The 16,520-nt window shown below is 39.9% G+C and overlaps 1 protein-coding gene across 1 annotated transcript in view; it reads right to left on the bottom strand.

Annotated features, from left to right (window-relative positions):
• The window catches only part of LOC103578709 (sodium leak channel NALCN), a 412,027-nt gene that overhangs the window by 352,106 nt on the left and 43,401 nt on the right, over positions 1-16,520 (bottom strand). Inside the window, exon 4 of the mRNA XM_053741341.1 lies at positions 4,966-5,151. Coding sequence (XP_053597316.1) covers positions 4,966-5,151 — 186 coding nt within the window. The remainder of the gene's footprint in view (positions 1-4,965; positions 5,152-16,520) is intronic.

Raw genomic sequence — 16,520 nt, 5'->3', positions numbered from 1 at the left:
ATAATTGAAATAATAAGTATATAATTAAATAAATGCGCAATTATTTTCCCCAGTGCTGCAAAATACAATTATACGCTTATTTTAACCAGTGAATTTTCCTGATTACCACTCAATTCATACCTAAAAAAACAAATAAGTAAAAGTAACGAAATTATTAAAACAAAATCTTACATATAAAAAAAATAATCATAAAAATATTTATGAATGAGACGTGTGGGAGCGTGTGCTGCTATCTGTTGCTCACCGACCTGATGCGAGACTGTCACGATATTTAAATATCGTGACAATTTATAATTTTTATTACACGTTGGTGACCCATACGATTCCGGGGTTTATTCGCGTCTCCGTTGCGAAATAAAAACGGTTTACGTTATAACTTAAAAAATAATTTAAAAAAAAAAAAATGAGACCTAACGACAAAATTAGAGGACGTTAATGAATCTAATGAAGACCTATCGATTCAAGTCATTTTCATTGCAAAATTCTTCAAATGAGGTGCTGAAATTGTGTAGGTATTCGTTTCAAAGATATTCGAAAAAAAAACATTTTTTAGCATTTTTTTCTCCCACGACATTTCTTTGACAAATAATCTGATTTTTATGATTGAAGTGGCAATCGACGCGTTTAGATAAAGTCTAAAGCTGATTAGATATTGAAATCATTTGGTTCAGTTACTTCGAAGATAATTGCAAAAAAAAAACCATTTTTCACCATTCCTTTATTCCACGATACTTTTTAGACAAATGGAGAAAGAAATGGTGATGAACGGTTTTTTCTAAATATCTTCGAAACGACAGACCCGATCGATTTTAAATTGTAATTAGCTTTAGAATTTACTAAAACGTGCCGATCGTCGCCTCAAACGTCGAAATCGGTTAATAAGTTCAAAAGATATCGGCATTGAGAAGTTAAAAAAATAACTTTTAATGTTTATTTTTCAGGATGAATCGAAATATAAAGTAATACAATATGTCAGAAATTATACAAACTCTTCCTCTTTATGGTCTCTTTCGATCATCATATAATGCCATCTAACTTGTTCTTTAGTTCCAATCATATTGCCAACAAAAAATTGAAATTACACAGGTTTTAACATTTTTCTCTTATATTTAATATATAATTGCTCTGACCTAAGTGAAAACTCGTTCACATCTTGATTTTAATCACTGACACTAATTTATGCCCCAATACATTTATTTCATGGAACATAATCAGAAATAAAAATTTGAAAACCGCTTTTTCATTAATGATTTTCGATTCTTAAATTTTCAAAGTTTAAAATAAAACATAAGTTGTTAGAGCTTGAAAAGCTCATAAATAGTATACTGCACATCTAGTAAAGTAAAGTAAGAAATGTCTCTGATCACATGTAATTGTTGGCCGAGGTGAAGCTGAGTTGAAAGACGGATAAATCGAAGCCGGAATCGACAAGATATTCCGTTCCTATAGTTCGGTCTCGGATAAACAAGCGGCGATAAATCGATTGAGACTCATTGACCACCTCTACTGATTCTCGCTTGTGTTTCCCTACCATTTGCAGCCGAGAATGTACGATCGGGCATTTTTAACGTGCTTATAATAGTACCAACCGAAGTCAAACATCTTCGGTACACGTGAACGTGATCGACTTCGGGATCTACTGCGTTTAACTTTCAAGTTTTCGATTTGATTTGTAAGTCGCGCAATTTCTCTGTGCAGTGTAGCAATCTCGCCGTGCTTGGCGGTTGATGATGATGAATTTGCAGTGTCGGTGGCAACTTGAGGTTTGAGCGATATACGCTCAACCATACGATCTGCAGACTCGGCGAGTTTATCAAGCGTTGAGTCACTGATAGCTTCAAGACATACTTGAATCTCATTTGGCATATGCGAAAACTAACGTGCTTTAATGATAGCGTGATCAATGCCAGGGACTAGTGTTCGCAGATGACGTAAATGTTGCGAAGGAGTCTGATCGCCAAGTCTCTCTCTGTCAAGAAGCTGAGTAATTCGTGCTTTATCGGATCTTATGAAGCATTTTATCAGAGCCGTCTTGAGATCGTTGTACGAAATTGCGTCACCGCAGATGTACGTTGCTCGACATCTGCGGTGACGCAAGTATCAAGCAATGGAATCACCAGGTCAAATTTGGCTCGCTCTGTTGTTACATGGAGCGTTGAAAATTGCGCTTCGACCTGCGCAAACCATAACTTTGAGTTTTCCGTACTAAACTGAGGTGCTTTAATATTCACGGCCATATTTGTTTTTATCGACTCGAACGACGACGATCCCGATAATTGAGATTTGAAGGTGTCTTCGTCTGATGACTCGGATTTCATTTTTTTGTCACTGTCGGTTTCAGAGCCTGACATCAGCCATAAACAATGCCTGTAATTTGGTACTTTGTTACCGAAAGATTATCGGTGACGCACGGCTCAGAAATGTGTAGCCGGTGGATCGGCCGAATCCTCTATGGTATTTCCGGTAGCGGAAAAAAAATTATACACGACACTGCACGAAAAATTGATTATAATTTTTTATAACAGCTCGCGAACACTTTTATCACAACTCGATTTGCACTAATAGTCCCTTAAATTAACGTTGATGCGGCATAACGTCCAAAAAATGCCCGGCAAGTCACTAGCGGTGATAAAAGATAAAAAACTGCACAATGATTGAAAAATCACTGCACAAATTAACTCATTAACAAATTCACCCAAAATTAACTGTGAATAAAAAATCTCGGTCTCGACGATTAAATGGCAACGCGACAAGATATTTGCGGCAAAACGACACGAGAACTCGCGAGATTTTTACAAACTGTGTAACGCACTTATTCGACGCTTCCCTTAAAAAGAGATCACGTCAGGGTCACCAATTTAGCGGTTAACGGTAAAATTAAAAATAATAAATAAATTATATGTGCGTGAAAAATAAAATAAGTATTTTATTTCGTCAAACGACAGTTTTTCTTTTGCTTTGAGGATGATCTGAGTTTGTGTAGACTCACTAAACATTCAAGAATAATTTTTGTCTATATCGAGTTAAGCCGATTACGGCAATTTATATTTAGTTGTAACCGATTATTTTTGTGATACCGATCAATTATTGTTTCGGTGAATATACGAGTATTTTTTGTGTTTAAGTTTGATCAATCATTTATCGTAATCTTTAATGCCTGACCTTTCCCTGATCCGCCACCCTGAGCTGAATTTCGATAATTGTTGATTTAGTGATTATAAAATCACCTGGCGTCCAACTTTATGTAGAACAATGTTGCCAAAATAGTACGTGTATTCGGACTTCACACCGGTAGATCCCCGGTGGTAAAAAACCCGTTACAGTATATATATTAGGGTCATTCAGTTTAGACCGAAATGTTTATTTTTCAAGTCCCTCTCAGAAATCTTGTAGCATATGAAAAATAAAAAATTCTCACCAAATTTGAGCTCTTAATTTCAATTTTTAGAGATCTCTCAACAAACTTTTAGTTTTTCCATTCAAATAACATAGGAAAACTTTTTTTTTTTTTTCCTTTTTTTGCGCTCGCATCTCATCTAGAAATTTTTTTTTTCGAAATATCGTGCTGACATTGTTATAGTAGACTAAATTCTCGACAAAAAAGTTAATTGAGTCGAGATTGTAAGTTCAATATCTTCATCATAATTCACATTGGAAATTGTGATTTTTGTGGAAATTCGATTTAAATGCACTTAGAAACGAAACTATTGGTTATAGACTAAAACTAGACAAAAACGGCGATTTTGTAGGTCATTCAATGCTCTAAAATAATGCCTCTATGACTATATCTGTACCACCAATAGTTTAGCTTCAAGACGCTCTTAAATTTCAATTTTTTCGAAAATATACTTTTAATAAATGTCGAAACGAAACTATTGATGATAATCGAAAAATTTACATGGCAATTTTGTAGATCAATTAATGCTCCGAAATAATGCACTCGTGAATATCTTTGTACCACCAATAGTTTAACAGCTAAACACTATTAAATTTGAATTTGTTTTTAAAATTTACTTTCACTGTATTTATTACGGTGTGACATTCTATGACAACTTTTTTTTTCAACAGTCTAACAGGATCTATACTTGGAGGAAGGTAAAAAAATATTTCTGTTAAAATTAAAGCCCTAAGTATTAACATCGATAATTGTCTCACCCCTATTTTCTATTTCTCGTTTAAAGAACATGAGAAGAAGAAAATTTCAAGTTGGGAATTTCATATCTCGGTAATGGCGTACTATACAAATGATCCCAGGATACATTTTTGAAGGGAATTGAATGCATTTCAAAAGGAGTCCCTTATCATTTTTTGATAAATCAGGGACTGTTCAGCCCCTAACCTTGAAAAACTCAAAAAGTCATATCCTCTACTTATTTTTCTTCTTTCGATTACCGTTTGTTTCGTTAAAATCCATAAGTTAAATTTTTTGTCATAAAAGTTTTCTTAATTTGAACCCGTATAACTTTTGTTCTATTTATTTTTTTATTATAACATTAATAGCACTTTTCATTATTTTTTACTCCGAAAATAATGCCGTTGGTCCCATTCGATTATTTAAACAAAAAGTATGCAAAACTTTAATAACACCCCTTTAGAGCCTAAAATTTGAGGGGTCGTTTACCCCCTAGATATGTTCTTCCGCAGCTAAAATAAGATACGGGTCCCTTATATTTTAACGAAGAACAACATATCTCAGTCTTATCGAAATCGGGAGAGACACGGGATACCTTTCTTGTTAGTACATCTGTGATCGCCGTAGACTAAAGACTAAAAAGGCACATTAATAAATTTTAGTTTAGAACAGAGAAACTTTAGATTTAAAGAGATCTACATAAACTATAGTATAGCTTTTAGTTCCTAAAAAAATATAAAATTAAAAACATAAGGTATATGTCTGTGCAATAAAAAGTCGTTAAGTTCTACAATAATGTTTTCCGGGTAAAAAATAAAATACCTTGTAATTACTTTTACTATTCCACGAATGTGCATTTTTGCAATCATTTCAGCTGTGAAGAGAAATGTGACAATAAGATCAATTATAAATGTTGTGAATTGTAACTGAGGAACTTTTTCAAATGTCTTTGGAGTATTCAAACATACAGATAGTAGTGATATTAAAGCACAAGCTCTCATCAATCTTCTTATCCATAACTAAAATTATAAAGTTAAAAAATGTATAAATTACATTAAACACTCCCCAAGTCAAAAAGTTAAGCATTATTTCAAACTGAATAAAATGCTAGCTACTAGTTGAAAAAAATTAAAAGTGGCTATGTGAAAGACATTCTAAAATGAGCATCAACTCAGACTGAAAGGTCGTATATTTCACTTTTCAGGACCATCAGGCTGATGTTAAGTTTATGTTCAGTTCGTAGTTTAAGAATTAAAAATTCTCTCACGAAAATAATTTATCTTAGTTTTCTATATTTTTTCTCTAAATTTATTTTCTAGATTGTAAATTTTATTGCTTATTGACCACCATTAAAATTTTAAGCCTCTCAAGTCGGCCAACTCGATTTCTGTTTATGCTAAAATAATTGTGTTGGCAGGGTGTGGAGTATAGGGTGGGGACAATCGAATCGATTGTAGCGCCCGCGGTGGGCGAAATACGCGTAAAATCGCACTTGTCTTGTGAATAGTTAATGAAAGCAGTATAAAAAAATGAGAACAAATATTTGTTATGTTGTTAATTGCAATAATACAGGCAGAAATAGTAATTGCAAATTTCACACATTTCCATCAATGATATTCATTATTGGCTAAAAATTATTACGGGGAATTATTTAAATTACAAATTTTTAACACAAAGTTTTTTAAATTATTATGTTTTAAAATTTTAAACTACGAATAATCGAAATCAATTTAATTTCTTTACTTAATGCACATTAATGTTTTTAAATTTGAAAAAATTGTAATTATGATTATTTTAACTAATTTGTTATTATGACTATTGTTGTTGTTATTATTTATATTACCAACTAACCTTATGTCATTCAAAATAATATTTATTTTGTATTTATTAAAATTTCTTATACTTAATTTTATTAGCATAATCTTATCTTTTTTTTCTACCTATCAAATGTAGTAAACAAATAATAAAGAAATCCATTTTGAACTTTGTTATATAACTAAGAAATTAACTTTGAGCTTACGAAACCTGTCCAATCAGAATGTCTTGTCATCAATGTTTCTGGTTAACAAAAAATTAAGCTATCGAAATTTCGGATTATTGGAAATTTGGGTAATTGGTAGTATTGGTAATTGAAATTACGGGTGATCGGGATTTCAGGTGATTGGAAATTTTGGTCCTCGGAATTGTTAGCAATTGATAATTTAGGTAATAGTGATCTGAGTTATTGGAATATGTCCTATCGGTAACTTTTCGAATAGGAACCTGTCCAATAGACGTCTTCCTGATTTTTTATATAGTGGAAACCAATTCAATATAGTGGAAAGCTAAACATACAAACCTTCTCAATAAAGACAATTTATAGATAAATTGAGAAAAATATAGGGGGCGTTCCACGCCAAATCCAATTTCGAAAAATGTAGATTTTTTTTTTCAAATGCCTGTAACTTCGTGAAAAGTGGTTTAAAAAAAAATTTCAAAGAGACAAAAAATGTTCATTTTTAGACATCTTATCAGTAAAGAATATCAAAAAATTTATTTGAACCACGCTTTTATTGAAATTTAAACTTTTTCGTATAAACGGTCGATTTACAAAAAAACACGTACTGATCGATTTCCTTCATAATTTTTTTACAGCAAACTGTCACCTATTCTACAACATTTCCAGCTATGCTCATAATCGGACAACGATGGGATCTATTTTTTTAGATTTGTTAAATTTCATGTTCCACTTTATTTTCAAGAAAAATGTCTTGAAATAAAAGCATGCTCAGAATTTACTGTTAATAATTATTTGACACACAACTATCATCAAAATTTTCTAATTTTATTTCCTCAGAAAAATTATTACTAATTAATTTATTATTTTTATTAATAAAATTATTATTTATTAATTAATTAGTAATAATTTTCCCGTGGAAGAAAATTTCGATGATAATTGTGTGTCAGATAATTATTAACAGTAAATTCTGAGCATGCTATTATTTCAAGACATTTTTCTTAAAAATAAAGTGGAACATAAGATTTAACAAATCTAAAAAAATAGATCCCATCGTTGTCCGATTATGAGCATAGCTGGAAATGTTGTAGAATAGGTGACAGTTTGCTGTAAAAAAGTTATGAGGGAAATTGATCAGTACTTGTTTTTTGTAACTTGACAATTTATAGTTAAAAGTTAAAATTTCAATAGAAGCGAGATTCAAAATTTTTTTTGATATTTTTTATCGAAAAGATATCTGAAAACGAAAATTGTTTGACTCTATAAAAATTTTGTTTTAACCACTTTTCGCAAAGTTACAGGCATTTGAAAGGAAAATCTCTACATTTTTTAAAATTCGATATTTCGAAAACGGTTGGAGGAAAAAATTTAAATGAAAGCATGAAGGCCTCTTTCGAGCTATGCTAAATGATAAAAAAGTTTAAAAAAAATCCGAGGTTCAAAAGCTAAATGGTGTCTAATTTGGCGTGGAACGCCTTATAGATAGCCCGAACTGGGAATCGAACCCAGACCATGTCGGTATCGCGCTGAGTAATCTACCAGTTGAGCTATCTGGCACTATACTATATTGCGTTTAATTTGAGCTATAAGTTATTGAGCCACACCGTCCATCGTACGGTAATACGCCAATTTAATATAGTAGAAACCTAAACATGCAAACCGTCTCAATAAGAAAATTAATAGATAAATTGAAAAAATTTAGATAGCCCAAACTGGGAATCGAGCTGAGACCATATCGGTATCACGCCGAGTGCTCTACCAATTGAGCTATCCGGAACTGTACTATATACCGTTCAATTGGATCTATAATTTATTGAGCCACACCATCCATCGTAAGATAATAGACCAATGTTATATAGTGGAAACCTACACAGAGTTGATTTTTTTATTTTGCTCTACAATCGATTGAGGCAGTACGAAGTCTGCCAGGTCAGGTAGTATATATATATATATATATATATATATATATATATATATATTAGGGTGCTTCGTTTCCGGCAAAAGTATTTTTTTTGTTGCTCATCAAGCAAAATATTGTTTTTTATGCTAAAACAAAAATTCCTGCCAAAGTTTAGCTCTTAATTCCAATCCTAAGTACTTTTCATTTGATTTCAAAGAATTACCATTTAAAATACACGTAAATTAAATCCATTTTTGTTTAACTTTCTAATACTCAGCTGCGTTTTATGATGTCGACGCGGTTTTGGTCGAAAATTGTAGGGCATTTGGTGTTCTTCAAAAGTGCTCGTGGTAACTTAGTTATAATTCCAGCTGTTTCACTGATGTCCGCTGAGGAAGTCATTTTTCGTATCAAATTGACGTGTATTGGCTTACAGAACGTAAACCAATGAATGCACACCATAAATGTAAATGGGAATTTTATAGGAAATTTTATTCCCTTCAAACAAAAGTCCTATGAGTCAAATCGCTAAAATCCGTAGTTTCCGAGTTATAGGACTCTTGATAATTTAAGAAATAAAATAGCAATTGTCATTTTTTTTTATATTATATTTTTTAAATTACTAAAACTCCTATAACTCGGAAACTATGGACTCTAGCGACTTGACTCATAGAGCTTTTCTTGAAGGGAATAAAATTTCCTATAAAATTTCCATTCACATTTTTGGTGTGCATTCATTGGTTTACGTTCTGCAAGCCAATACACGTCAATTTGATACAAAAAATGACTTCCTCAGCGGACATCAGTGAAACAGCTGGAATTACAGCTAAGTCACTATAGGAACTTTTGAAGAACACCTAAGTATTAGAAAGTTAAAAAAAAAGTAATTTAATTTACGTGTATCTTGAATGGGCAATCTTTGAAATCAAATGGAAAGTACTTGGGATTGGAATTAAGAGCTTAAACTTGGCAGGAATTTTTGTTTTAGCATAAAAAAAAATATTTTGCTTGATGAACAACAAAAAAAATACTTTTGCCGGAAACGAAGCACCCATATATATATATATATATATATATATATATATATATATATATATATATATATATATATATATATATATATTGTGACGTTACATTACCGAGGAGATGGAGTAGAAGGGGAGTAAGCGTGAGTCTGTGTGTTAGAAAGTGATAGAGTTAGTACGTGTGTTGAGTTGAGTGTAGGAAATAGTGAGTAGAGAGTATGGAGTACGTGTGCGGGGAAGTAAGTGTGTGGAGAGTACGAGTATGGGTACGTTATGTTGTCGGTGTTGGAGCGTCTGTGTGGTTGAGCGTGGATTTAACGAGGGATGTCTAGCTGTGTTGCGGATAGTGGCCAAAATACCGTGCCTCCCGACCAGTGATGACGACCAGGCCTAGGCCTAGCTCTCGGGGTTGACGTGGTGATCGCGGAGGAGCGACTGAGATGTCGCCGCCCCTGCGAGTTGGTACCCGGAGTTAGCTGGGGTACGTTTACGTTTATTTGGGAATGGCAGGCCTCGTTTGCGATGCTCGAGGAAGCCAAAGATTCGCTAACTCCGGATATCACGGGGAGTGACACTGCGGGAAGACCCGCGAGTCCACGGCTTGTATGTGGTGAGGGAAGAATAGATGGAGAAGCGTGAATGTGAGAGTGACTGGGAGTAGTAGAGAGTAGACATGATTGGAGTAGGGGATGAGAGCACGGGAGTGGAGAACTGACCATGGTGTCCGAGAGTTGGACTTTGGAGACGCTCGAGTATGAGTCGACCCAGTAGTCGAGTTTGGAGTCTTGTAGCGAGTGGTTGTGAGTCGGAGAGCCCCAAAGGTAGGCCTCGACCACACCCTTGGCTGATGTCGTTGGAGCTTGTGGCTCTATTTGTTGAGTTTTGGAGCCGTTTGCCGTGATTTTGCCGTCTTGAGTTACCGCATTATTTATTTTAATTTCATTATTATCTAGAATAGTGTTGAGTTTTGTGATTCGTCGTCCACGAGAGGTTCCCGATGTCATACCCAGGTATTTCTTTGTCTGAGGGACCGAGAGTACTCGACCGCGAGCCGATTGGGCCCTTCGCGTCGCTCTCGCGTCCTCTTTACGATATTTTATGTAGTCTTCTTTACTTTATTTTGTTTAATTTAATTTTAATTACTCGGCTTCTTCCGCGTAAAAAGAACCGCGACCCTCTCTCCACAACCTAGCATACTGAGCGCACCAGGACCTGCCGCTACCACCGTTCATTTCTCTCATCTCCGAAGGATTTAGATAATAGATTTTAATTTACGTGTACGTTTAGACCGGTTGCCGATACCGGGGAAATAAAAGTCGGCTGGCGCCCGTCAGGATCTGGAGGAAATGAGAGGAGTGATCGGTGGGCGAAGTGTAACGTAGCCCGATTTGTGTATTTTGAGTTTGAATATCGAAGGAAATTTATTGAGTATAAGTTACGTGTAAATTTTCCATACGTTTAATCGAGTTATCTAAGTGGTAAGCTAAAAAGAATTACGTTACAAATTGGCGCCCAACGTGGGGCACGACAGTTAAAAGAAGCCGCATTTCTTTTTTTGTTATTAACATCTATTTTATCTTTCGTTATTTCTGCATTTTATTCTTATTTAATTTAATTTTTTTTTCTCTCTCTTTGTATTGTGTCAGTAAAGAGCCTCAGTTGGTTCCTGGAATTAATTTTATTTTATTTTCTCTCTGAGTTTATTTTTTTTTGTTTGTTTCTGTTTACCGATTTATCTTAATCTTAATATTTTATGTCTGCTCTGTATATCGAAAACTCAAGAGCGTTTAGTTTGTTTTTTTTTGTATTCATTTGTTGAGTATGGAATTTCTTATGTATGAAATTCCTTTGATGGGTACGACATCGGAACCTAAAAAAAAAAAAAATAATATTTTAATCCTTGGAAGAATTTTTCGGCGAATCATGACGTAACGAGGAAAGTATTCCGTCGTTTGACTACGTACTCGGGTTGGTCTGGCTTCGGTTGACAACAGCCGGCCGAGCGCCGGGACCGCTTCGAGGTGCGAGCCGACAGTCGGTGCGGCGAGTAGCGAGTCACGTGGCCCTCTAGGCCCGCCCGTATTGGCTCGCCCCACTATTCCCGACCACGAGACACTGGAGCCGGCCCGAGATGCGCCACAGTGTTACAAAGTTTTCTGTGCGACCGGACGTGTTCCAAAAATCCAGAGTTAATTTGTACCGCATTTCATTGTTCTATTACAACCTATCCATTCTTTTGGCAATCAAATTGAGTTGTCACAATTCAGCAGCGATACTACCAAGATTATTCACTTTATTATCGTGCTGATATCGAGTCTACGGTGTTTCAAGGAGTTCTACGAGTCGTAAGTACTTATCGATTTATTATTGATTATTATTATCTCTTTGCTAGGTATTATAATTGACCAGTCCTGGCCACGCAGTTAGTGTGTTGGGTATTTGGTAATTTAATTAATTAATTTCGTGAGGCTGCTTGGGTTTCTAAGTTACGTTTATTTATTTATCTTTCTTTGGCTTCCCTTGAGTTGAAGTAATTGATCGAGTCCAACCGCACTCGCGAGTCGGACCGCTATTACAGACGACTTTCGTTAATCGTGTCGAGTTATTTATCGTTTCCTTGTTTCATTTTGGGACTTTGGGTTTAATCTTTCGAGATAAATTGAGGGTCGTCGGGGAATATTGTTTGTTGAATAAATTAATAATTATTTAACAGCGCGGTGCGCGACCAGTTCCTATAACCATGAGTCGAGCAGGTAGTGATAGAGTTCGGGGACGGGATCATGCACCGGAAATTCGAGTAGAGGCGCCGAGTTCCACCGGCACTCCCTCGGTCCGGGGCTCTCCGGCCCCGAGCCATGTAAGCGATCCACTGCCTCGGGCTGTGGATCGGGAAGACCCCGCACTCCCGGTAGGCGGTCAGGAACATCTCGGACCCCTGGAGCATGGAAATGCCCCGAGGAGAGCCGATGTCCTGGCTCAAGACAATTTACCAGGACGGGAAGAGTTACCGGATCCTGAGGTGGAGAGGCGACAGCGCATACCTCCACCTCCGCGACCATACGGCGGCGTACGGGCGCGGAGGCCGGTGAGGCCCCGCGCGGAGGACTACTGGCTAGACTCCGACGACGAACCCGCCGCATATCGAGAAAGACATTTGTCGGCTTCCGAGGTCCTCACCGCCCTGAAGAGATGGAACCTCACATTTGGGGGGACCAAGGGCGAGGACGTCGAGAATTTCATAACTCGTGTCGAGGAAGGACGGAGACTACTACCCATCCGGGATGCGGATCTCCTCCGTGCACTTCCGTTTGCTTTCACTGGGCCTGCCTTAATTTGGTATCGGGCCCATGTGGGATATTTCGCGACCTGGGCGGCAACAAAACTCGCTCTTCATCAGCGTTTTGCCGACCCAGACTACCAGATCGCACTGCGACTGGAGATTACGAATCGAACACAGGACGAAAATGAGCCTGTGGGTGATTTTATCGCATGCATGTGTGGCCTTTTCGCCCGGACCAACCCGGCCTGGTCGGAGTGGGAACGGGTAGTCCACGTTCACAGGAACTTGCTTCCTGCTTATCGTTTGGTGATTCCGCTTCAGGAAATGATGACTTTGGATAGTCTGGAGGTAATGGCGGGCCGGCAAGAGCAAATCTTGCGAGGTGCAGTCGCACATAAGCCGCCACCATTGCCGGAAGACTCCATGTGTCCGAGTTTCGCATATGCGGGACCCCGGCGTAATAAAACTCACCGGCGGGCCCTCTTGAACCAGCTATATGCGGAGGAGGAGGGGGAGGAGTACGGTGAGGAGGCACCAGTGGAGCTACTGGACGCCCTCATGACTGGACGGCGGTATCCGCCACGCCGGAAGACTTTTGAGTCTCCGCCACAGTCCTCCGCCACTCCTCGGAATGTGTCATACCCGAGAAGGACCCCAGACGGTTCCCCGGGGATGTCTGAAGTCCCGAAGGGAGTTCTCCCGGAACCCCTTCGATCGGTACCGACCCCAGCTCCTAGAGTAGCCTCGAGTGCTCCCGTGGGAGATACTCGACGCGCGGCTGACCTAGTTTGCTGGAATTGCAATAAGAATGGTCACCGGCATCGTATGTGTACGGAGCCGCGACGACTTTTCTGCTACCGTTGTCGCGCCCCAGGAGTCACCCGAGCTCAGTGCACGCACTGTAACTCGGGAAACGAGCGGCGGTGAATGTTGACCCGACAGCAACATCCACGACTACCGAGCTGTCGGAAAATATCCCTCCCGCCGGCATATCGAGTTCGACAATCCCGCCAGAGACTATCCTTGGTCTAGATAGCTCACTGGAAGCACCCCCTGCCTTTTATATCAGCCTGGACATTCAGGGAGTCCAGATTCCAGCCCTTGTCGATTCAGGAGCCAGTAAAACATTTATAGGCCCTGAGTATATCGCCCTTTTCACTGACCTCGGAATCTCCAGTGTACCAACCCCACCTAGGCGGGTACGAGTAGCCACTGGAGAGGAAGTAAGAGTTTGTAGTGCCGCTGATGTATGTGTGGGTGTGGAAGACCGCCAGATACGCCATCGCTTCTACTGGATGCCGTCTTTGACCCAACCATGTGTCTTAGGTTTAGATTTTCTTCGAGCAGCTAAAATCACGATTGATTTTTCGTCCAACACGTGGTGGTTCCAAAATCGTCCAGCTACAGTACACACTTTCACCCCTGGGACTCGCCCATGTGCGGTGATGGTATGCAACGGTCTCCAAACGATGACCGAGGACGAGGCAACTCGATTAAAAATTTTCCTGAACTTCCACCTACCTACTAGCACTGATAAGCCCGGAATTACGACCCTAACCGAGCATTCTATCGATGTCGGTACGTGTGAGCCGATTAAACAGCGCCACTACCAAGTGTCGCCAGCCATTCTCGAGATCATGTGGAAGGAAGTCGACTACATGCTGGAGAACGGAATTATCGAGCCCTCGAACAGCAACTGGTCTAGTCCAGTTGTCATGGTCAAGAAACCTAATGGCAAGTACCGTTTCTGTATCGACTTCAGGAAAGTCAATGCCAAAACTAAGCGGGACGCGTACCCGATTCCGATCATGACCGCCATATTAAACCAATTGAGGCGGGCTAATTATCTTACTACCCTCGACCTCAGCCAAGCGTATTTTCAAATACCACTGGCAGAAGATAGTCGAGAGGTTACTGCATTTACCGTACCAGGTCGAGGATTATTTCAGTTCAGGCGTATGCCATACGGACTTACCAACGCTCCAGCGACCTTTCAACGGTTGTTGGATAGTCTTATTGGCCCTGAAATGTATCCTCACGTCTTCGTATACCTGGACGATATTATCATCGTCACTGAGACCTTCAAAGAACACCTGCACTGGCTGGAGAAGGTCCTGAATAAGATAAAGATGGCTGGACTGACCATCAATAGGGACAAGAGTGTCTTCTGCCGTGCTGAAGTCCGGTACTTGGGCTTCTTAGTAAATAGTGAAGGAGTCCAAGTGGACCCAGAAAAGACCTCGGCAGTCCGTGAATTCCCGGTACCAAGAAACCTCAAGCAGGTGAGGAGATTTCTTGGTATGGCATCTTGGTATCGACGATTTATACCAGAGTTCGCTACCGTGGCTGAACCCCTGACCAGGCTGACCAAGAAAAATATTTCTTGGCACTGGGCGGAAGAACAGCAAGAGGCTTTCGAGATTTTAAAGACTAGGTTGACGTCAGCTCCAACCCTAGTCTGTCCTGATTTTTCAGTGCCGTTCACTCTCCAGACCGACGCAAGTAGCGTAGGGTTAGGGGCAGTATTGACGCAGACAGTTGATGGCCAAGAGCGGGTGATCGCCTACGCGAGTCGTGCACTCACGGAGGCTGAAAAGAAATACACCACGACCGAGCAGGAATGTCTCGCAGTCATCTGGTCGATCAGAAAATTCCGCTGTTACTTAGAGGGGTATGAATTTACTGTGATCACCGATCACAGTAGTCTACGCTGGCTAAATAACTTGAAGAATCCGACGGGCCGTCTAGCTCGATGGGCCCTGGAGATGATGGAGCACACGTTCACTATCGTTCATCGGCGTGGAGCCTGTCATCATGTACCGGATGCGTTGTCACGAATACCAGAGGGTGAGGCAGATCTGCTGAACCTACTCGAGGAGGTACGAGACCCGTGGTACCTGCGTAAAAGTCGAGACATCACGCGGACCCCTGATCGATTTCCCGACTGGCGCGTGGAAGATGATAGGATGTATCACCACCGGCCCAATCATTCCGTCAACTATGAAGTTGAGGATCTCGACGCCTGGAAACTGGTGCTACCGAAAGAGATGAGGAAGAGAGCGCTCCAGGAGAATCACGAGACCCCGCAAGCCGGTCACCTGGGCGTGGACAAGACTCATCACCGTTTGGCCTTGCACTATTACTGGCCGAACATGTTCCGAGATGTGACGGAGTATGTGCGAAGGTGTGATGCGTGCCAGCGAGGTAAAGTGGAGCAAGCTGCACCCGTGGGCCACATGCACCAACGTATTATTGAGTCACCTTGGGTCATGATCGCTGCAGATGTTATGTGCGCTGGTACTCCAAGTAAAGCTGGTCATACAGCTATCTTGGTGATCCAGGATTTATACACCAAATGGGTGGAATTATACCCACTTAAACGAGCAACTGGAGCGAAGATCGTGTGTGCCTTGGAAGACCTAATTATGTGTCGCTGGGGCGTACCGAAAGTTTTACTTACCGATAATGGTACCGAGTTCGTCAACAGAGATTTACAGGCTCTGGCGGCGAGAGTTGGGTATAAGCACGTGACCACTCCACCTTATCACGCGCAAGCGAATCCGGTGGAGAGAGTCAACCGAGTCCTAGGGACTATGATACGTGCTTTTATTGGGGCCGATCATCGTGAATGGGACCTGCATCTGCATGAGTTCCGATTCGCATACAATACCGCATTCCATAGTTCCGTGGGGGCCACTCCAGCCTTTGCCAATTTCGGTAGAGAGCCCGAGGCGGCTATTTCGCTTCGGCGAGAGGTGGAGGGAGTTATCGAAATTATTCCGCGACCACATCAGGAATGGGTCGACCGCATGGCACGGCTGAACCAGTGGAGAGAGTCCATTGTGCATGCGTTGGAGACCGCGTTCCAACGGCAGGCGCACTACTATAACTTGCGTCGACGGCCTCGACAATTTCAAGTCGGTGACTTGGTACTGAAACGTCAGCATGTGTTGTCCTCAGCCGCGAAGAGATTCACGGCTAAGATGATGACCCCGTTTCATGGACCATTTGTTGTTTCACGTCGTATCTCGGATACGGTATATGAGTTGGAGAGTTTGGACGGACGGAGTCTCGGAAAGATCTCTGTCCAAGACCTCAAACCATACCATCCTCCCGAGTAATCAGTCCCGAGTCATTGAGTATCGTACTTTTGTTGGTTTTTTTTTCTTCTCGTTTTTTTTTTGGGG

Source organism: Microplitis demolitor, chromosome 8, assembly GCF_026212275.2.
Source record: "Microplitis demolitor isolate Queensland-Clemson2020A chromosome 8, iyMicDemo2.1a, whole genome shotgun sequence".
NCBI classification, from domain to species: domain Eukaryota; kingdom Metazoa; phylum Arthropoda; class Insecta; order Hymenoptera; family Braconidae; genus Microplitis; species Microplitis demolitor.
The sequence above is the reverse complement of the archived record's forward strand: the minus strand, read 5'-3'. Positions and strand labels throughout refer to the sequence as shown.